The 23,977-nt window shown below is 42.4% G+C and overlaps 1 protein-coding gene across 6 annotated transcripts in view; it reads left to right on the forward strand.

Annotated features, from left to right (window-relative positions):
* Positions 1-23,977, forward strand: part of ARHGAP32 (Rho GTPase activating protein 32) — a 259,745-nt gene that overhangs the window by 208,167 nt on the left and 27,601 nt on the right. For 5 of the 6 annotated variants that reach the window (XM_055133619.1, XM_055133617.1, XM_055133621.1 and 2 more), the window contains one exon: positions 18,277-18,426. In XM_055133619.1, the coding sequence (XP_054989594.1) occupies positions 18,277-18,426 (150 nt within the window). Of the gene's footprint in view, positions 1-2,799; positions 3,107-18,276; positions 18,427-23,977 lie in introns of those variants that run through there. The other variant, XM_055133622.1, reaches the window with a different exon arrangement.

Below are 23,977 nucleotides of genomic sequence, written 5' to 3' on the forward strand. Positions count from 1 at the left end.
CAGGGGTGAGCCAGAAGATGGTTTGATCCGGGCAGTGAGTTAAAGCCGGAGCTGAGACCCGGAGGTGGAAGAACAGATTCCCTTTGGGGTCTGAGATGAATTTCGACTGTCATTAACGTTAGATGGGATGACATCAGTTGGTTGGCCTTTCCTTGGGGAATGACCACTTGGTTGCTGGTGAACCCTGAGCACTGCGCTGGGAATAGCCCCCAAGACAGCCCAGTGTGGCCTGAAAAACAAAGTGAGGCACTGGAACGAGGGCTTAATAGACTGGGCATATTATTTTGCATGTAAAAGGCCCGAGTTCAATTCCTGGCACCACGTGGTTCCTAGAATAACCCTGAGCACTTGACACCGAGTCAGGAGTTGGCTCTGAGCACTTTGTTGGATGAGACCCCCAAAACCGAAAGCATCAAGAGCAGTAGCAATTACACGTCTGAATAAGACAGTGACTCTTGGAATGAACTTGGCCAGAGACTGTGATAGCTTAGGGTGATGGAAGCTGTGCAGCCGTAAGAAGTGATCTGATTCTCCATCTATTTTTGGTCTCGAAGCTGGCCGGTGTTTCAGACACCCCGTGGGACCCTTGAATATTTCAGGTCATTTTTGAAATAGAAGGATTGGAAAGTAATCCTTGCCTCACCAGTGACAGCCCCAGTTCCCCTGCACCCACACGAGCACACTCCGGGCAGGCTTCAAACATTGTTGAACATGAGAGAAAAATCACAGATGACGTCAGCCGTGCCCCGGTCTTCCCGATGTGGTGTAATACTTTCCACAGCCAATCACTTTAGAGTTGGAATTAATTGGTCTCAGGAGAAGCTGTGAGCAGAAGACAGAAAGGTCCTGCATGCACAGACGACCATGTTTCCATTTCCCCTCACAACCCCCCCCCCACATACACACATTCACACACTCACACCCCACTGTATACACACACACACGTTGCCCAAAGCAGGAAGTTGACCTTGTGACAACTCAGCTATCTAGGCCTGCCTTGTTTGGATATTAGGTAAAGATACCTACCTGATTTGGCTTTCCCTAGCTTGGGCTTACACTCCTTTCTGCACTGTTGTTTTTGGCTTGCTGCTGGGCCTCAGACCCGGGGCCTCCCACATGCAAGGCGGCTGCTCTGCCTGTGAGCTGCGGCTTCCATTCATTTTCTTACCATCCATTGTGATATATCAGAGAGAAAGGAGCCTCTCGGGCTTGGGGTGAGAGCTGTTGTTTTTAATTCTCCTCTTCTCTCAGATGCAGGCAAATTGCCAAATCCAGTTATTCTGGTTCGTGCTCATTAGTTTGAGGGGTTTGTTCATGGTGCTGAGCACTGTGGAAGGGGCTCTTCTGTAGGGTGAGTTTCCTTTTCTCCTCTCTCTCCGCAGACCTTTGTCCTTCCTTAAAGCCTTTAGTTGTAAGGATCTAGTGGGACCAGGAAGGTGTCGACGGAGGGGCTATGGGGAGGGAGGTGGGGAGGTTTAAATACACAAAAGGGGAAGGAAGCCTGACTTTACTCTGTCTACAGGGAGAGCCCCAGAAGAGCCACAAAGTGCTCTTCACCAAAATCCGTAAGTGCTGTTTCACTGGCAAAAATGAGCATGTTCTGTTTTGTTCCTGCTACTTTTGAAATTTTCTACGAAATTTCATATTTTAAAACTATACCAGTTTATTTTTCTTATTGAGGCCTACCCCCTACCAACATTGTTTGTTTGCTTTTTGCTTTGAGGCCACACCTAGTGATGCTCAGGGCTTAATCCCGGTTCTGCACTAAGGAATTATACCTGCCCGTGCGCGGAGGACCGTATGGGGTGCTGGGGATGGAACCTGGGTCAGCCTCAAGCAAGGCGAGCACCCTACCCACTGTGCTACCTCTCCATCCCTTCCACCAACACTTTTACTGTCAGGGACTATGTTCAGAGGAGGATGAATAAGAAATATAACGGGAAGCTGAAGATTTACTTTTGCTGGTGCACAGTTCATGCACCCTGGGTGTGTTGAATGTCTCCGTTTCTCCTGGTTTGTCCCAGGCAGTTACCTCATCCCACCTTGGCTTCTACTCCCAGAGATAGTGACTAGTGTCAATAAAGCACTTGCAATTGTGTCTGACACGTAATAAAGCCTCATACTTTAGAAACTTATCTAAATGAGTAATAGAGATGGCATTAGTAAAAATAGTTGGAAGGAAATATAGCCTTTTCTGACTTATTTTTTCAAATAATTCTAACACCGTTATTTGGCATAAATAATGAATCTTTCATGCAGTCATGTAAGTCGAGTCACCTACTTAATACTGGGGCAGCATATGGTGGGTGGAATCCATCCTTGGGAAAACTCATCTAATTCTGACAGTAACTTAATCCCCCCTCCCCCCATGATGTTTTATGAATTGGTTTCTCAAGATTTTTTTTCACAGAGGTAGTATAAACTGATTTTTTTTAATGTGTTCATCGAAGAACAATTATAGCTCAGTTTGGAAAAGATATTTTAGAAGTTTCCCTTAGCCTTCTTGCTGCTCCTGTAATGATTCAGCCTTTCGCTGGTGCTACTTCCTGCTTGCTTATTTTTCTTACTTTATTTGGGTCCTAAAAGTGTCCTGGTTTTTATTGGCTACTCCGGCTCCCATCTGGATGGCACCATAAATAACCAAATAGCAAGGAACTTCTGAAAAGATGAAAGGAATGATTCCCTGCCTGAGTCTGCGAGCAGGAAGTGCTCACCTGGGTGCAGCTGATGGGTGGAGCCCGACTCGCAGAGCCTGTTCCGCCGGGGAGTCCTGGGCGTTGTTAGCAGCGTTTCCTAGCAGATCTTGCGGAGGAGAGGATTACGCTGGGGCAAGGCTGAGCTCTCTGGAGGAGCACAACCACCAGCCAACTCTTCCCCGGACCAAAATAAAAGGGGGGGAGGCAAGGCAAACTGCTGAACGGGGGGCCCTGGAAACAGAACTGGAACCTACAGCGCTTTGCCAGTTGGAGGCGGAGCGGCCAGTGGGAGGCTAAGACCGGAGCCAGCGTGGCTCCGATTCACCGGGCACAGATTGCAGCGTGTCCAGTGCAGTCATTGGGAGCTATCGGGACTATTGATCCGGAGCAGAGCTGTGCGGAGGCCAGAGGTAAGGGCACCGGATCCAGTGGCCCGGAAGCATTTTAGAGCCCTGGGTTTCCTTGATTGCCTGGAGCTGGGGTGGAGGCTTCGTGGGTTTTTTTTTTTTTTTTTTTTCACTTCCCAGAGAGAAGGCTTTGGAGAGAAAGGATCATGTTCAAAGTAGATTGGAGGCATTAGCTGTCAGGTCAGTTCCAGAAACTGCCTAGGGTGCAAATTTGGAATCAGCGTGTTACTGTTGTCCAGACCTTTCAATTACTGGGCAAAAGTTTTCATAATTAGAAGACTGTAACTTTGTTTCGTAAGTACCTATTCTATGCACGCAGACCAGTGTATATCATATTTAATGTTTTCTTGTGGTGAGTTGATGGCATTTTAACTTTTAACTGAAAACCTGCAGCAGTGATGGACTGTAAGGACTTTGGTTAGAACGTGCCGAAGAAACTAAGTCAGCACCAGGAAGTAGAGAGGTTTCTGCCCTCTCACCTTCACGGAGCCAGTGTTTTCCTCCTTGACATTTGTAAGAATAACCCCTCTATTCATAAAATATTTGTGTTGGCTCTGATTTTCGTCTCCAGAGATGTTTTTGCCAATAGAATAGTTTTCCAGTTCTATGAAGTGCTTCTTTACATCTTGATGATAGTTGCATGTTATTAAAGTAAGAGATCCCTCTCCGAGTCCCCAGTTGTTCTCTGATTCACAGCATATCCATCTCTGAGCATTTCTCTTGTCAGGACTGTTGAAATGATGTCAAGTTTTTAAACTTCTAAACCATAGACGGGGGAGGGAGAGGATTTGGGGATTTTAAGCTTTTCCTTGTCATCCTTTGAAATGAAAGTCTCTTGCATAGATAATAATAGTTTTTGAGACCGTATTTTATTCCCCCCCCCCCAAAATAGAGTTGCTTGGATTAGTTTGCGATTAAGGTTCTTGTTTTAGAAGTAAAAAGGCACCCTCCTCCCTGTTGCCTGCATCCTTGGCACCCCCATCCTGACACCCTCATCCTTGGCAGGCCCCACCCTGAGCTGCAGAGGTGCAGCCAGATGTGACTGAAACTGTCCTGGAAAGCTGACTCAGGTTCAAGTTGGTCCGGTACTTTGAAGGATTCACATAGTATGTAACCCAGGACAGAAGCTGGAACGGTAAATTTCTCTCCTCGGTACTGTTACCGACTGAGTACAGGGCTTGGCACGGATAATTTCTCCTAGGCATCGTAGGAACGCCACAGGGAGTCACAGATGTCACTGTTGGCATTCCCACTCTTTGTGGAGGTGAGGTAATTACGAGATTTCCATAGGCAATTTGCTCAGGCTCTTGCAAATGTATAAGTGATTAGTGAGTGGATTCTAATCCTTAAGTCTGTCTAGCGCCAAACCCATGTTCATATTACCTGTTAGTGCACAAAAGTAGGATGGCGGGACAGCCTTCTACGCCTTTAAATAAAAAGTGTTCACTCTCAGTTCTGAAAGGCCAAGTATGTAACTGTTCCCCTCCACCTCCTGTCATCAAACAAACAAAACCAAGCAGAACAAGGAGAAAACAGAGAGAACCCAAGTCACAAAAACAAGCCTAAACTGCCTAGGTTCATGATCGGTTTCTCACACGGAGCTTTATAGTTTCATAAAGTACACAGGAGTGAACTAGAGCAAGGTGAAGAGCATTCTAGGCTAATCAATATGAAATATTCAATGTAAAATAAGGAAAAGAGAATTTTCAAATGTTACAGTAGAACATCTTATCAGCCTGAGGTTTTACCTTTTATCTCTGATGTTACTGAATCCCTGAGAATTTGTGGTTACCCATTTTTTTTTTCTGTACAATTTTTATAAGGGAGACAGTGAAATAATTAACCTCCTGAAGTACTAGTTGTGTTTAAGCTTCACAAAAAAAGTTCATCCCGGGAAAAGGAAAACTCAGATTATTTCAAATTCCTTAGCAGAGAGGCCTCTGCAGTCTTACATTCTCTTCCGTGCTGGCGGTGTCAGAAGCCCTTGGTGTCAGGAATTTATATCCACCTCGCATTCCCTCCTCCTCGCCTGCGAAAATGCAAATCTTCTTGTTCCATATTTAGAAATGAACTTAGTCATCTTCTTTTTTATGTAATAACTGAGGTGGTAAATTTGCCAGTTTTAAAACACACATAAAAAAGAAGCTTTGTGTTTAGGGCACAGAATTGAGAGACAAAAAAACCACATTGGTTGTTTTCATTAGTAACGTCAATCTTCAAATAAAATGTAGATGTCAATTTTAGAAGGGAAAAACCAGTTCATTTATATCTCTCTCCCCCCCAAAAAAATCAAATAAACTAATCTGGAGCCTTTTTTGATCATTATAACTGAAATTTATTGATCCTGGGAAAGTAAATGTAAGTACAAATGGCTTGTCTTAACCTGATGAGCCTTTTCCCCAGGAAATTATGATTTTTTTAAAGGGTGTAACATATCAAGTCCTTTCTGTGTTACTACTGTTTATGTACTCTACTTCTCTGTGAAGAATACATATGATGCTGTTTGGATTTTTTTCTGAATCCTGAAAAAAAAAAAAAAGGACATTTTTATTCTAATGCCAAAATAATTCAGTGAACCACAGGTCTGCCCTCACCCCCAAGAGCTGTGCTGGGTACTTTAAAGAAGCGCTCTGTGGTCTGTTTTCCAAATTCTCTTTTGGCAAGTGGACTGTTCTTTCTCTCTTTGTCAGAGGGTTTGTTTTCTAAAATTGATAACATTTATTTTCTGCGTCCCCTGGTGTCATCTGTTTGCATTCCACATAGTGATACTTTTGGAAATGCCTTTTCTCCTAAGTAAATGACCCTGTTGGACTTAGGAAACTGGTAGTAACTTTCCAGTTTTTCATACAAGGGCCATTGCTGTCCGTGCTATTTTTAATTGGGCATTGCATGTCCATGACATTTCTTGAATGCCGGGTTTTCTCCCGCTGACGTGGAATGCACAGCTACCAAGACCTTCGGTGATCCACATTCCAAGGCTCATCCCTGGGCTGCCGGCAGATAGACTCTCGTGGCTGGCAAACAAGCCTGCAGTGTTTCTCTTGCAGCTGTTACACGAACACATTCCAGTGTGGTGTTTGTTCCCTCTGACCTCCCAAACTGTTCAAGACATATTGATGATTCTGTACCTTAATATTCCACAATTCAGGATAGTTAATACTCAGTCTATCTAAAAAGTTTCTTGTTATTATTGTTTCCAAATATATGTTGGGGCAGAAGAAGAATGAAATTAATTCAAGATTCAAGTTGCTCTATTTCTGCCTTTAAGCCTTAAAAATGTGTGCGGGGGGAGGGATGGGGTAAAAGGGAGACAGGCAGTTAGAAATAAACTTTGATTCCTAGAGAGACAATGAGGTTTTTGCATTTTGAGTAACAACCTGGTAGAATATAAGTTTACAGAAGTTTGGAACCTGTATGTCCTACAAGTCCTGAAACCTAGTTCAAAAATTAATCTTTATAAAAATATTTATTGAGCATATGGCATTTTATAGTAAAAATTGTATGATAAATGTCCATTGTACTATTTACTGAGAACTTGGAAGCAGATAAAGAAGCAAGCAATAGTGTATTAAATGGCTTGATACAAAATGAGTGCATATGAGCTATATAACTGTGAATGTGTCTAACAATTAAAGATAGACTCACCAAATTCTAGAAATTGTTATATTATATAACATATTATTTAGTAAGCACTGTAGTTACTCTTGTCAGTTGTGGGGAAAATGAAAATAATTTGAAATTAATTTTAGAAGCATTAAGCCTAATTCTCTATCATAAATATTTAGGTCAGAGTTTTTAAAGATGATTTCAAAAGTCTCATTTGGTTGTTTTTCTTTTGGGGTTTTTTTGTTTGTTTGTTTGTTTGACAGTTCTCTCATTTACTTTTAAATGATGTTGTTTTCCCTTAGGACAAATTTTCTTAAAACAAAAATCCTACAGATTTCAGAGCTATCAATGTTTTTCTGACTTTCTACCTTCTTGAGAGTATGTCATGATGCCTCAAGAATTTTGACAGAAATCTAGAATTTATAAGTTGACTGGTAACATTCATTTCTTCCTCTAAAACTCGAGCTCTAAACTGGTTAATTAACCTGTGTTAACTTTAGCGAGTTTCTGGTATTTAGAAATGGGACTCTAACTATTTCTCTATATCCTTGGTCCCATACATTTTCATTGCTTATGCCTTTCATTGCTTATAAAGATAACTTCATCCAGTTGTTTCATTATTGGAAAGCTATAAAACTTTACAAAAGGTCTTTGGCTCAAGTGTGCATTTATAAATATTTAAATAGAATTGCTAATATTTCACACTTGTTAACTATTTTCATCACATATGAAAACTCATACTTGGGTATTGAAGGTTAGTAACTTATAAATGAAAGAAATTGAAGTATTGGGTTTTTTGGCATTTACAGCTAGTCACATAGAAGAGGGGAAAGATACAAAGTATCATCAATCTTATTCCTAATTTACATTTGAAGATGTTGCAGGGACTGGGGATGTAGCTCAGCAGTAGCACATGCTTCACATGTGTGAGGTCCTCAGTTTATTTTCCAAAAAAATCACATACACACACACACACACACACACACACACACACACTAATTGCATAGAATGTAATGGCAGATTAATTAGATTATGTTTAGTGTGACTTTTCTGTTATCACCTTTGAGGAGAAAATCTTCTCGATCAGATACTTGTTTCTATTTGGAGCTTCAGTCTTTCAGAGTATAATATCAATACAAATTGAACCGGCCAGCAGGCATAAAACTAGCCTGTAGGAAGCACTTGGTAGATAAAATCTGTACAACTACTGCTGTGATGTTGCTCAGTTTCTGGACATTCTTTCATTATTTTTTAGTCAGGTATATAGTTTAGGATTCATTTTCTATGTTTTCTTTATATTGCCTTTGTAGAACTGTGAAATACTATACTGGTTAGAACTGGGAAAGAGCAGCTGTAACATAAGATACAGATTAGAAGGTTAAGAAAGATTACAAGTGGGAGTCACTGACAGAATTCCTTTGAAATGTCTTTATTTCACTAAATAAAAAGTTCATCGCTAATTAAAAAGTTCTTCATTAAAAGGTGTTTTAGGGGTAAAACCCCTCCTGAAATCCCATACCATCGCAACTACTTACGAGGTTTTTCATGTGACCACAAGTATCCCTTTGTATCATTATTCATCATCAGTTGTTTATACTAATGTTCTTTTATAGTCTATGAAAAAGGAAGTGTCATAACATGGATTTTAATTCCTGGAAAGTGGTTTCTTTCCTTGAGCCTCCTAAGCAGTGTCCACTCTCGGCACATCATTTCATGTAAGATCTAATTTTACAAATCAGAGAAAGAATTATTCAATAAAAGGTGATAAAATAAATGGCTATACATAGGAGAGACAGTAGCATGGCTGTATGTCTATCCCAGTCTAAACACATGGAAAAGTTCCATATTGACTAAAAAGAAAAAATTTCAAAAGGAGCCTGAGAGATAGTACAGCTGGGAAAGCTATCTTGGCTTGCTTGTGGCTGACCCGGGTACGATCCCCAATTCCTCTCATGGACCCCCAAGCACAGCCAAGAGTGATCCCTGAGCAGAAAGCCAGGAGTAAGCCCTGACCACTACTTAGTGTGGCCCAAAAACAAAAGCAAAGATATAGATGTATGTATATATATGTGTGTGTGTGTGTATGTATGTATATATATACACACACACATATATATAGCACTGTCATATTGTTGCTCATTAATTTGCACGAGCAGGCACCAGTAACACCTCCATTGTGAGACTTGTTGTTACTGTTTTTGGCATATCGAATACGCCACAAGTAGCTTGCCAGACTCTGCCGTGTGGGCGGGATACTCTCGGTAGCTTGCCGGCCTCTCTGGGAGGGGTGGAGGAATCGAACCTGGGTCGGCTGTGTGCAAGGCAAATGCCCTACCCGCTGTGCTATCACTCCAGTGTGTGTGTGTGTGTGTGTGTGTGTGTGTGTGTGTGTGTGCATGTGTATATCTGTATCACTGTCACTTTGGTCCTGTTGCTTACCGATTTGCTCAAGTAGGCACCAGTAATGTCTCATTCGTCCTTGTCGCGTTCAGGCTCAGGGGAATGAGGCCCATTATTGTTACTGTTTTGGGCATATCAAATACACCACAGGCAGCTTGCCAGGCTCTGCCATGTAAGATTCTGCATTGCTCTCTTCCAGGAGTTTTGTTTTATAGTCTTTGGATCTTGGCCGTTGATGAGATTACAATGGCACAGGGGCAATTTGGCAGTTTGTAGGTATGACTCCCAAGCTACTGGAAAACAGGGGATCTGGGTGGAGGAGGCCCAGTGCTTATCCAATCAGGTTTGGAGATCTGAGCCACAGGTCCTGCATACCTGGGTTCCTCTGTTGGTTCCTTCATGCGTGAGGCTCATCCGAGCATGTGTAGAATGACCTTGATAATGTCTGTGGCTGGGTTCTGGAGGTTTTCAGTTTCCAGGGCTCTGCTTGGGGCGGGGAGGAAATCTTAACCCGCCCCCCTCCAAGGGGGCCCCAGTGAAGACAGCCTGGTGCAGGGGCAGGAGATTCTGCCTCATATACATACATACATACGTACGTACATACATACATACATATATATGAACATGGCTTTTCATCATGTTATTCTGTGCAACCCTTTCTGTCCAGTCCCAGTGCTGAGTATTGTTCAAGTCAATATCCCCACAGGGCTCTCATGCTCTCTCACTTCCTTCTCTCTAATAACCATGAGCAGCCATCAGCCACAGCTTCTTTCAGTCATGTTTCAGTTAGTCAGGCCTCAAACCAGTCACTGGGCCCCAGGACTGGCTCCGTGGCAAACCACGCACAAGGCCCTGGGTGTGATCCCTGCAGCCCCCAGCCACCACCCAGGGACGGGCGCTCCACATGCACACACTGCACTCAGGCCTCTGCAGGGCTCTCGCCGCAGGCTGCCCAAGATGAAGATGCTGCCCCCACCCCACCTGGTGCACCACACAGCCAGATCCACCACCCCAGGTCCCCTCAGAGCAGCACCCCACAAGGGGATTGGGGGCTCCACCAAACTAGAGCCAGCCCTTTAAGACTCCCGTTAATCGAGAGGTTGAGAAAATCTCTCGGCTAATGATCACCTTAACGCTTAAGCAGGAAGTAATAGGCTTTGGTGCCAAATACTCTTTCTTTTTTTCAAAATTATCTTTTTATTTATATAGTCTCTGGAAGAACAGAATTTTTAAGACATTAGCCTGTCTTTCCTCTACACTTTTTAACATGAATAAATGTGTGGCTATGCTGTAACTAGGAGCAGGTGTACGGAACTTCAAATGAAGACTCAGATGCCTTCACGTTAATAGAAAGTATGTCCGAGCCTGTTCCAGGGGCTTAGAATTTGAAGAGGTCTTCAGATAGTCTGAAATACCCCTCCATCCATTTGCCTGCGTTTCTCTTGCCCTCTGTTCAGTCTCACCAAGTGGTAATCTAATCTGTGTTTCAGAGTTCTAAGCAGAAGACAGGAAGTTGTGTAAAATCGTGACAATCTATTGGACACGCTAAATAATATATTCATGCTTTATTCTCCCTCAGGTTTCATGAGCTCATTCCCTTCAGGCATAACCTGCCCCGCCACTCCCCTCGCTCATTGAAGCCTCTTGCCTTTCTGAATTTATTGTAGATCTTAAAACTTGATACATAAAATCAGATAAACCTCAGGCCATTATCTAGAGTCCATTTTCCTTCTACCTCGAGAGATTAATCCACGTGCAGATTTTCCTTAAATTGGCCCAGAAGATCTCTGAGAACCAGACTCAGAAATTGCTAGTTTAAGGTACAAAGAGAATGTGAAACTGGTTTAAAAGACCACGTCCCTGTAACTCGAGACAGCCACTACCTTGCCTCTCCGTGCCAAGGTCCAGTGTGGGTTTTAAGAGCTGGAAGTGTTTCAGTGTATCCCTATAAACTGTCTATTGGTATCATAAAGATTGAACTGGGAGATAATTAGGCTGTGTCATACTACCAAAGTGTTTGAACTTCTGGAAAGACTGGTCTGCTTGGGCCTGACTGGTGGAAAAGGTCCCAGATACACATCTGTCATGCCTAAGAAGTTGGAGAGGCCTAAGTACCAGGGTGCCTGGTGCATTGTCGCTCAAGAAAGTACTTGAGTGTAAAGTGGTGTGACTTACTTTTGCCTGGGTATTCTTTTTGTTTTATTTGCACATTTGTTTTCCTCTTGGGGGTGTGGGAAGCAGTTCCGAAGCAGTGCTGGGGGGGGGGGGGGCCTGGGGCCACGTCTAGCAAAAACAGACCAGATAGTGCTATGATTAGGGTCTGGGCCTCAAGGGCTAACCCAGCATTGCTGGTAGAGCTGTGAGTTATCTCCTCAGCCCCTGTCCTTATTCGTTTGTTTTTTGGTTTTGATCATTTTATCTCCAGAATTATCATTTCACTTTCGCTAAGTCAGTGCATTCCGTGACCCTTGACCAGCACTCTGTTGCCCCAACCTTCCAGTGGTCTTCCCCTGGGCCGGGCTCAGCCCTGAGTGAGCCCCGGGATCCCAGTTGAATTCTGATGTAGCTCTCCATGTCCCATGCTGCAGCTGCTCAGAAGTGACTCTTACTAACTGGTGCAAAGGGGAAGCCACTGAGTGAGACCCACTGTGGGTCCAAAACCCGTTCCTTTGGCCCATTTGTACTGCTTCTAGTTTATCCTCCTGGTGTTTCGCTTTGAAAAAATAAGCCCTTTTACATATATGCATATGCATTTGTGTGAATTTATGCATATGTGATGTGTTTTACCCATCTTTGTTATGCTAAATACATATACACATTATATAAAATGTACATATTATGTATAATGTATTATAATGTATAATGTATTATATAATGCAAACATCTATGGCATATGGGTAAATTATGCAATATAATATAATTATATGTGTGTATATATAATTACTATATGTGTATATTAATAAAATATATATTTCCTCTTTACTTTTTAACAATACATTCTGGTGATTAATCATATCAATTGATGCAAGACCCTTCTTTCAAGAAACTAAGTAGAAAAATAAAAAATTGAAAGAATTTACAATGATTATTTCATATCACTGTCTTCATTAGTAAATACCTAAACAAAATGCTTTAGTGCCCTATTCTCTTTCATAATATTTCTTTAATGATATTCTTTTCTTTTCCCCACATCAAATATTTTTACCACTAACCCATTTAGTAGTCCAATTAAAAAATTACTAATAAGGAAAGTGGAGGGGGCTGGAGCGATAGCACAGCGGGTAGGGCGTTTGCCTTGCACGCGGCCGACCTGGGTTCGAATCCCAGCATCCTATATGGTCCCCTGAGCACCGCCAGGGGTGATTCCAGAGTGCATGAGCCAGGAGTGACCCCTGTGCATCGCCGGGTGTGACCCAAAAAGCAAAAAAAAAAATAATAATAAGGAAAGTGGAAAGAGGGCCTGAAATTAGGTAAAATCAATCAACTATGTGGTGAAGAATGACACGAGAATTTCATGAACATGATGTACTGATGAACATGAACATTCATGCGTGAGGCTTGGCTGGAGTGTCTGGAAAGCGACCTGGAACATGGTGGCAGTTGAGTAGTGGAGGTCGGCTGCCAGGGCTGGGTCCCTTGGGGTGGGGAGGGTTCTTACCCACCCCCCTCTGGGGCACCCTGAGTGAAAATAGCCTGGCACGGAGTCCAAATACAAATAAATAATTGTATTTTTATTTACAAAAATAAAACATTTGCACTTGTTCAGTTTTAAATAATTGCAATTTACTATGCCAAAATATAGTAAATATAGTAAATTATTATAATTTACTATAATGTACAGTGGGTAGGGCAGTTGCCTTGCATGCAACCCACCTGGGTTTGATTCCTCCATCCCTCTCGGAGAGCCCGGCAAGCTACCGAGAGTGTCCCACCTGCACGGCAGAGCCTGGCAAGGTACCTGTGGTGTATTCAATATGCCAGAACCAGTAACAACAAGTCTTACAATGGAGACGTTACGGGTGCCCACTCAAGCAAATCGATGAACAACAGGACGACAGTGCTATAGTGACAGATGTACTGATAGGTGTGTACTATTGTATACCTGAAACCTACATAATGTTTCAAGTCAGTGTTTCTTCAGTTTAAAGAAGCTATGAGTAAAGCATTAGTTCTCCTTTGTGCCATACATCAGTGCTTTATTCAACCAGGTTCCTCTTTGTGTGTGTGTGTGTGTGTGTGTGTGTGTGTGTGTGTGTTTTAATTTATTTTTAATTAATGAATCACCATGAGGGTACAGTTACAGATTTATATATTTTTGTGCTGATGTTTCCCCCATACAAAGTTTGAGAACCCATCCTTTCACCAGTGCCCATTCTCCACCACCGGTAAACCCAACATCCCTCCTACCCTCCCCAATCCCATCTCCCCCCACCCCACCCTGTCACTGTGGCAGGGCATTTCCTTTTGTTCTCTCTCTCTCATTAGGTGTTGTGGTTCGCAATAGAGGTGTTGAGTGGCCACTGTGTTCAGTCTCTAGTCCACATTCAGCCCGCATCACCCTTCCCCCACATGGCCTCCGACCACATTATACTTGGTGGTCCCTTCTCCGAGTTGCCCTCTCCCCAGAATGTGAGGCCAGCTTCCAAGCCCTGGAGTCAACCTCCTGGTATTTATTTCTACTATTCTTCTATTCTTGGGTGTTAGTCTTCTACTCTGTTATTCTATATTCCACAGATGAGTGCAATCTTTCTATGTCTGTCTTTCTCTTTCTGACTCATTTCACTTAGCATGATACTTTCCATGCCGATCCACTTATACGCAAAATTCATGACCTCCTTTTTTCTAACAGCTGCATAGTATTCCATTGTATAGATGTACCAAAATTTCTTCAACCAGTCATCTGTTCTAGTGCACTCAGGTTTTTTCCAGATTCTGGCTATTGTAAACAGTGCTGCAATGAACATATAAGTGCAGATGTCATTTTGACTATACTTCTTAGCTTCTCTGGGATATATTCCCAGCAGTGTATTGCTGGGTCAAATGGGAGCTCAATATCTAATTTTTTGAGAATCGTCCATATTGTTTTCCAAAAGGGCTGAACCAGTCGGCATTCCCACCAGCAGTGTAGAAGGGTCCCTTTCTCCCCACATCCTCTCCAACAGCGGTTGGTTTTGTTCTTTTGGATGTGTGCTAGTCTCTGTGGTGTGAGGTGGTATCTCATGGTTGTTTTGATCTGCATCTCCCTGATGATTAGTGATGTAGAGCACTTTTTCATGTGCCTTTTGGCCATTCGTATCTCTTCCTTGGTAAAGTTTCTGTTCATTTCTTCACCCCATTTTCCGATGGGGTTGGATGTTTTCTTCTTGTAGAGTTCATCCAGTGCTTTGATACCATTGATATCAACCCCTTATCTGATGGGTATTGTGTGAATATCCTTTCCCCTTCTGTAGATAGTCTTTGTATTCTGGTCACTGTATCTTTTGCGGTGCAGAAGCTTTTTAGTTTAATGTAGTCCCATCTGTTGATCTCTGTTTCTACTAGATTGCTTAGTTCCGTGTCATCTTTGAAGATACCTTTATCTTCAATATCGTGGAGGGTTTTGCTGACCTTGTCTTCAATGAACCTTATGTCAACCAGGTTCCTCTTAGTTCACCTTTGACTGGGCATGTTCTATAGTGACCTTTGTAGAAAGACCGTTGATTGTATTCTCGTTGCACCAAGGTCACTCTTTGTGCTCGGGCCTCCAAGCTCTGGCCTTGCTGACCGCAGCCTCTGCATGCCTCTTTACCTGCACTGCACGCCTGCCTTTCCATCCACCACACTCTTGAATCTCCAGTACAGATCTTCCCTCTCTGCCTAGACCCTGGATTCTTGCCTCTCAAATCACTGTCACCTCATGTCCTCCCCAGCAGCTATGAGAATCTGAAGTCACCTTGCTGTCTGAAGTTAAGCAGTATCACATCGAGATGGAGAGCTTAGAACTCGAGGCTCCTGGTTTTGAATCCTGCTCAGCCTTTAATGAAAGCACTTTGCGCTCGAGTTTCTTCATTTAAAGCTGACTACAGTAATAAGATTCTCCCTCTAGGATTCTCTAAGAAATGAGTGGTGCAGAAACACGTGCATCGTTGTTAACACCAGCAGTATAATTAGTTAATTGTTCATTGTATTTCTCCTTCCTGTGGGCTCAGTGAGAGCAAGGAACGTCTCTCGTTCTTCCTTTTTCCCCACTGTAATGGCGGAGTCTGAAACAGTTCCTGAGATATGGTACACAATTAGGAATTTATGTACCTGTCATTGCATGACTAATACTTTAAATTCGGGTTCTGCTCTTCTGAGACATTTTTGGAAATCTAAAACTTAAAATTCCTTCTCATATAAATCATATGCAGTTGTCAAATTCAGTAGATTTTTTAAAAAATTAAATTTGGCATCAAAATTGGAATGCCAGAATTGTGCTTTGCAAGCCTCAGGTTTGCATCTCCAGCACCACTTGGTCCCCTTAGCACCACCAGGAGCAATTTCTGGGCCGCTGAGCCAGGGGTGGCCCCCAAACCTGGAAATATGAATGTCTACTACTAACATATAACTTGGAAGCTCTGACAGTTATCAGAATCTGATGTGAAAGTGAGAAATTATTACTAGAAAAGGGATTTAAAAAATCTCCATGATCACAATTGCGTATCTGTGAAATCTAAAGGCTTAACTGAAGACCTTCTAAAACCACTCAGTCTTCAAATTTGAGCTATACATAATTTTCCTGCTATCTAATCAGCTAAGACATAATTGAGAAGTATTATTTTCTATCTCTATTTCAAAAAACAGAAACAAATACAAAATTTCTAGCAGTATAGATGTACGCTAGCAGTGTATATGTAGAATATATTCAAAATAAAACTATATTTTAAAAAAACTAGGTAAAACTAGAAAGCCTTACTGAACAATATAAAAGTAAAAGGTCTAGGAAAATCATGATATGCCATGTTTCCTGGTGGAAATATTAGAAAAAATTTAAATTCCAGATATGTATAGTATTCTATGTCAGAATAATACAAACCAAACTCATTTGTAGTTCTTAGAAATCTTGTCGAAATTATTTTAAAGTCACATAGAAATGTTTGAAAGTGAGCAGAAATAGTTTAATGGCTGCACATTCACAAAGATCCATAATGCAATCTGCTAGCGAGTAGGAAAGAATAAAACTCCTAGAATTGCAGTTACTTTAATACATAACGACATGTATGACTTGCCTTTGAAGTTTCCCGAGTGTGCTATAAACGAATCACTGACTGATAAGAGAGCATGCCACTGAAGTTTACAGCATGGAATTTCAGATACAAGATGTAAGGAAGGTAGTTTACCCAAAGCTCCCCAATGGGTCAGAGGATCAGTACAATTAACGAGTTTATGTAAATTTTCAGTAATTTATAAGAAAACTGCTATTTCCCACATAACCTGTGCACAGGCTGCGTAGCCTTCTTACCTTCTCGTCCCAGTTTGCTAAGGACTTTCCCTGATTCTAGCACTGAAACTTTCAAGTCCCAGGATTCTCTCTGTTACGGACAAAATTTAGGGCTGGTCATTCTCAGGCAAGGATGCTGCTGTGGGAATTGGGGATAGTGCAAGGAGAGACAGGATAAGGGGAAGGGTGCTTGCCTGCATGCAGCTGACCCCCACTTTAAATCCCGGGCACCAAATGTGGAGAAGGAGGGATGGAGGAAGTGCAGGGAAGGAGGGAGGGAGGGAGGGATACAGGGAAGGAAGGAAGGAAGGAGGGAAGGAAGGAGGGAGGGAAGGAAGGAAGGAAGGAAGGAAGGAAGGAAGGAAGGAAGGAAGGAAGGAAGGAAGGAAGGAAGGAAGGAAGGAAGGAAGGAAGGAAGGAAGGAAGGAAGGAAGGAAGGAAGGAAGGAAGGAAGGACATGAGAACGGAAGGAGGGAGGGAGGGCGGGTTAGGCTTTATGTTATTCTAACACCCATAATTCCTACTTGTTTTACGAGAGTTTTAGGAATTTACATTCACTCAAACACCTATAGTAAGAGCCAGTCAGACCCTAGTAATCAGTAATCAGCTGTAAACTGCAAAGAGGGATTGAGGCCACAGGACTTAGTCTTCCAGCCTACGACTAATCTCTGAGGTCGTGATGTTTACTGCACATCCTGCTTTGGAATGATTCCCCCTAGATTGCACTTCTCCACAAACTCATTTTGCTCAGAACTCTGCTTGCTTTCAATTCTGTTATTGGTGTCTTTCTAATACCACACTCAGTGAAAATCTTTTATGAATATTTGGTTTCTCTTTCCTAGTTCTACAAATGTTTGTGGTGACATATTTAGTAGACTACCATAATCGAATACTAAATTTAGTCTCCTATGGATACTGGTAAAAGATCTGGGATGTTTTTAGTATGCATATGTTTTTTAAAATGTTCCCATTAGAAAGTTTGACAAGTGAGTTTTGTATCATAACGGATTGTCCTCTTCATGTAGTGAGAAACAAGGAGTTGTTTCTTTATTTGCTGAGTTTTAAATGCAATAAAAGGGCCAGAACGATAGTCCAATGGGTAGGGCACTTGCCTTGCATGAGGCCGACCTGGGTTCGATCCCAGCACCCCATATGGTACCCAGAGCACCTCCAGGAGTAATTGCCAAGTGCAGAGCCGGGAGTAACTCCTGAGCATTGTCATTTGTGGCCCTTAAAACAAAAACAGCTGCTATAAAAAATGTCTAACCACCAAGAAAAAACATCTTAGGAATTGACTAGAAATGGAAACACATGTGCACCTTTTAAATCTTACTTATTGGGAATGACTCTGAAGCAGTGTGTTAGAGTAAAACTCACACCCCAGGCCTGCTTCCACAGCACCGTGAGGTGTGTGTCGGGAAGGCAGAAGCTGGCTTCCCAGGCTGATTTAAAGGTCAGAGATCTCAATACTTAATTTGTTCGCCGTCTCATTAGGTAAGATCACATGCTGGTGAGCAGAAAGTACAAAATTAATGTTGTTATTTATAAAGCAAGTGTTTTCCTAAACCGCAGCTGAAAACATCCCGCTGTGAATGGGGCATGTACTTGGCACAGGCCGTGTCGTCGGCCACCCAGTCACTTCTTTCCCACGAAGCCAGGTACAGTTGCTGGCCACGGCTAAGGTCTTCTTTCCCTTCCTCCTTCCTAGTGTCCAAGAAGCACGGCAAGCTCATCACCTTCCTACGCACATTCATGAAGTCTCGCCCAACAAAGCAGAAGTTGAAGCAGCGGGGGATCTTAAAGGAGAGGGTGTTCGGCTGTGACCTGGGGGAGCACCTCCTGAATTCTGGGTTCGAAGGTAAGAACACAGTGCAGAAACTCCTGACTTCCATTTCCAACCTCCCTGTGGTGTTGTTTTCTCTTTGCACATTTATGAAGGTGATTAGGCAAACATTATCTGTTTCTGGTCTGTTCTGGGGCACGGACTGGAGTTTTTCAGGGGTTCATTTTGGCTAGGGAGAGCTGAAAAGAAAGAGAGGTGTCAGGAGGACGCACTTTGGCTCACAGACTGCTTAAAAAGATTTTTAAGGCAGTGGCACAAATATTGCTTTGTTTGTATTTTTTTTTCTTTTTGGGCCACACCTGGTGATACACAGGGGTTGCTCCTGGCTTTGCACTCAGAAATTACTCCTGGTGGTGCTCAGGGGACCATATGGGATGCTGGGGTCAGCCGAGTGCAAGGCAAATGCCCTACCCACTATGCTATTGCTCCAGCCCCTATTTTAAAGATCTAGGAAGATGAAGTTTCCCTTTGGCTTTCAAAAACAAGTGGGCCCTGGGGATTATTTCTGCAAGTGAGGAAAATAGAAACAGGGGAGCAAGACCCAGAGAACTGTGGCAGGAAGAAAATTCAGTGAGAGGATAGGAGACACCTTAGTCTTACCATATGTTAAGGTGAAATTCAAAACTCCAGTGTCTGGGGCCAGGGAGATAGCTTGGGGTCATGCTGGATCTGTACGAGGACTTGAGTTTGATCTCTGGCAGTACATGTTTGAACATGTGTGTTTGACTGCCGGCAACACTGCATGGTATAGCCTTGATTGTACAGTGTTGCTGGCCTCTAAGAACCATCAGGGTGAAGCTGGTGGCTTGAGCAGCCTTGTGTCACCAGGCCCTACCATTGTACCATCACACCTGGGGTACCCTCCTGAAAAAGCAAGCTAGAATTTTATTGCTAGAATTCTAAAGCTAGAATTCTATTCGTTCATGGCTCAGAGAATAGAGCGTTACAATGTTTAGAATGTTCAGTAGGGGGCCAGGGTGATGGGACAGCACGCAGCTGACATGGGTTTGATCCATGGCACCCTGTAGAGTTCCCTGAGCCCCACCACAAGGAGTGACCCCCTGAATACAGAACTAGGAGAGACACCTGAGCACAGAGCCAGGAGTAAGCCCTGAGCATCACCAGCTGTGGCCACAAATACCAAAAAGAAAAAAAGTTCAGAAATATTTATCTTACAGAAGAATCCTTGATAATAAAGTGTGGTTTGAAACCAGGCCATGAGGAGTATGTGGTTAATTGCAAAATATATATTGAGGTAATAAAATAATAATTTTGAAAATATCTTAATTTGTGGCATTGAGAATTTCGAAAGTATGAAAGCAGTAACTTTTATAAATGGAAATTGTCTTCTTTTCCCCCTGCTCTTTGACGTCAGTGTTGTGAATGCTGTGACTGGGGATCTCAGATGTTGGTCGTAGTGTTCACACACTGCCTCTGTTTTATGTATCCGTTCTTAATGTGTTTATTTGGTTTGGGGGCCACGTCCAGCAATTCTCAGGACTCCTTCCTGGCTCTGTGCTCAGGGATCGCTCCTGGCGGTGCTCAAGGGACCCGATGGAGTGCTGGCCATCGAAGCTGGTCGGCCACGTGCAAGGCAAGCGTCTTCCCCGCTGTACTGTCACTCGGCCCCACCCATGTCTGTGTTGGTTGCCATGTTTGCCAGCGGTTGCACACTTGCAGTGTCCTTGCACTTTGGTTGTGGTGTTTGCACATCTGGTTTTGGCTCCTCACCAAGGGTCGTGCTATTCTGGGGTCAGGGGGCACGAATAGTGCTGCTCTGGGCTTGCACTTGGTTTGTGGGCACTGCTGGGCATTCAAGGTCTCAGCCTGCAGGGCAGGTACTCTGCCACTGCGTGTGATGGGTGATCCCAGGCCCAGAGATGGAGTGTTTCAAACCCATAAAGATACTGATAGGAATTAATTTTGTTCTGAGATTTTTTTTAAAAAAGAAACTAATATTCTTGGATAAGACAATATACAGAAGAAGTGATTTCCAACATATAACTTCCACATAATGAAGATTAAAAACTTAAAACACCACAGACTGGGAAGATACTTTGGAGGTGAAGACATATTGTTGGTATGGTATATAAGAATTTATTTAGATTTATGAGACAGTCTAATCCCCGAGTAGATGGGGGGAAAGATACAAAATTTTCACAAGGACGTGGTCAACAAAATAGATGATCATTTCTAGTTGTAGAATGTGTCTTTAAACTATCTTGGGGCCCAGGAGATAGTGCAGGAGGTAAGGCGTTTGCCTTGTATGTGGCTTGATCCAGTTCAAGCCCAGCACCCATATGATCCCCTGAGTCGGCCAGGAGTGATCCCTGAGCACAGAGTCAGGAGAGCTGGACTGACCAAAAACAAAACATCAGACTATCCTGAAATAACTTTTGCATCGATAAATATTAAAACAACAAGGCTGGGGGGCTGGACCAATAGTACGGCGGGTAGGGCATTCACCTTGCATGTAGCCAACCCAGGTTCAAACCCCAGCATCCTGTATGGTTCCCCTGAACCCACCAGGAGTGATCCCTGAGCACAGAGCCAGGAACAAGCCATGAGCACTGCTGTGTGGTATGGCCCCAAAACCAAATCTAAACAAATATAAAAAAAATAGCAAGGCTGTTTTCTAACTTATGATATCTAGTGCTATTACAGTTAGCAGTGATTTTTCAGGTAGCTCTGAATTAGGAGCTTTTTGAAAACATTTGAAACATCATAGCAGGATATTGCAGTTTTTCTTTCATGTAGCAATTCTATTGGATGTAGTCAATGTTATGTTTTAATAGAAACAGTTATATGAGAGAAAAATTGCTAAACACTCAAGTTTTGGAATATTATAATATATAAAATTTTTAAAACTTAATTTCAATAAAGGATTAACTTTTGAAAAATGTCACATAAACAGTTAAGTAGATATGTCTCTTGAATATAGAACTACTTCAGTGATGTATAAAGTGATTATAATTATTGTAGAATACAAGTAAATAATATTATTATGACTCTTCCTTAGTTGTTTTGCTTTTTCTATTAAAAAGATTAAAAACTGTTCAGAGGCCAGAGTGAGAGTACAGCAGGTAGGGTGCTTGCCTTGCATGCCGCAGACCCGAATTTAATCCCTGGTACCCCGTGTGGTTCCCCAAACCTGTTAAGAGTGAGCCCTGAGTGCAGAGTCAGGAGTAAGCCCTGGGCATAGCCAGGGGTGGCCCAGACTTCCCCCTAAAAACTGTAAGAGTATTAAAAATTAATCGTTTATGAAGAGAAAAACTTGTCAAAGTCCTTTCTAGAGACAAGAGACTATTGTATCAGAAAAAGAGAAAAACTTACAGTAGAATTGTGATCTGATAAATTTTAAGAAGCAGTTACTTTGAAAACTGAGGTCAGATGCATTTTAGTTGATATGCTGAAATGCTTTTGTTTGAAATGGTGAAAATGATAACTATTTCTAAGGTATTCGACTATGCAAATGGATTAATTTGCAGGACAAGATAAATCTTTGAAGTTTCTTAACTCAAATTTTAAACTAAAAAGAAAATTAATGTTAAAGTAGACTGTTAGTTTTCTCTTTTGGTTTAATAAATATATGAGGAGCTCAAGTTTTTAGCTGGACCCGAGTGATAGCACAGCAGATAGGTTGTTTGCCTTGCACGCGGCCAATGTGGGTTCGATTCCTCTGTCCCTCTCGGAGAGCCTGGCAAGCTACCGAGAGTATCCCACCCGCACAGCAGAACCTGGCAAGCAACCCGTGGCGTGTTTGGTATGCCAAAAACAGTAACAGGTCTCACAATGAGATATTACTGGTGCCAGCTCGAGCAAATTGATAACAATGAGACAACAGTGCTACAGTACAGTGCTAAAGTTTTTAAACTTAATATATTCTGTATACAGTCTAAAACTACAGTTATATTGTATATAGTGTTCATAGTCCTTCCGCATGATGATTGTTTCAGTTCGGATTTTACACTAGTGCTCATACTTTCGTGTGAAATGGATTTTGCTTTATACTCCTTAAAAAGGAAGTTCAGAAAAATGTCTTGCTGAGTGATGCATTCTCTGATTGGTCCTCCTGATGAATAATCAACTTCATAAAGTAGATGAGCCTGTTACACTTTTTTAAACTTTGAGAACTTCCCATTCGGAGCAAGTGACAAATCCAATCCATTTCTCTCACACAGAATTGGTTGAGAAATCATAGGGAATCCTTTTGAAGCATTTTTCCGTTTAGTGTGTATGTGTGTGTGTTGGTGCGTGCATGCGTGTGCATGTGTGACTGATTCCCGGTGACCAATCTTTAAGGATGATCAGGGAGTTTTAGGGGCCACAAACCACAATGCTTGTACTTGCAATAATTAGAAATTAGGTGATAGTCTTCTCGAGCAGTGCTGCTACCCTGTTTTCCACTGTGGCTCCCTCCCAACCTTATTTGCTTCCTAGGGCCCCTCTGACCTTCCAGTTGCCCCCAAATTTTGTGCTATCCCTCCTCCCCGCCCCATTTACATGTTAGAGTAGCTTTGACCCACCAGGGCCGCGTGGGCCCCATTTGATAGATGCTGAGCGTGGCCCAGGGCTGTGACTCAGTGCTTGAGCTCTGGCTTTGCCAGTGTCAGGCCCTGGGTTAGATCCCCGGCGTCAGGAATAAGAAGGGCAAGTGAGAAATTAACACTAATCTATAGGACTGTGATTTTTTTTTTTTAATGCGCCTATATAGTACTCTCTTGTGAATGAATCAGACTCATTTGTCTCTTGTGGAGACTTCCTTAATTACTGTCAAAATGCTTTCTGCTACTATAGTCCCTTTCTCCTTTTTGAGTCTCTCTTTTTGTGTTTCTTCTGTGTCTTTTTTGTTCAGTCTGGCTTGGATTGGACATTAATCCTGGGGAGTGTTTTCTGGCCTGACCTGCCTTACTCATGAGCTTTCAAGCATCAGTTCGACTTGTAGCTGTACTTCAAATTCTTGGGGAGATCCAAGTCATATTTTTCTGGAAAAATTACAACAGTGATTAATAACTGTAGTGTTCATATATTCCCAAGCTGTGATAAAAATCTGTTTAGTGGAAGAGTGAGTTTTCAAGTGCCATTAGTATTTTTTCCATAGATTAGTTTTATTTGCTACACATCCTTAAGACCAAGTTTCCTTAAAATGAGACTTTTTTTTTTAAAGCATAAGAACTTTTTAGGAAACTTAGTAAAAAATGTATTAGATATTTTTCTAGTTTTTTTGTTTGTTTGGGGCCACACCTGGCAGTGCTTGGGGCTTACTCCTGGCTCTGTCTCAGGGATCTCTCCTGGCGATGCTCGGAGGATCATATGGGGTGCTGGGGACCAAATCCAGGTCAGGCACATGCAAGCCAGTTGCCTGCCCACTGTACTATCTATCTCTCCAGCCCATTAAATACTTCTTATTTGAAGAAAGAACTATTTACAACTGTAAAGCAGGGAAATTCTGTTGCTTGAACTGGTTTCTCCATTTGAGGTTATTTGATTTATCATCGAGATGTTTCTTTAAAAAAACTATTATATAGGAATTTTTATCATCTGAGCACAGGGTAGAGAAACAAGG

Source organism: Sorex araneus, chromosome 3 (genome assembly GCF_027595985.1).
Source record: "Sorex araneus isolate mSorAra2 chromosome 3, mSorAra2.pri, whole genome shotgun sequence".
In the NCBI taxonomy this organism is placed as follows: domain Eukaryota; kingdom Metazoa; phylum Chordata; class Mammalia; order Eulipotyphla; family Soricidae; genus Sorex; species Sorex araneus.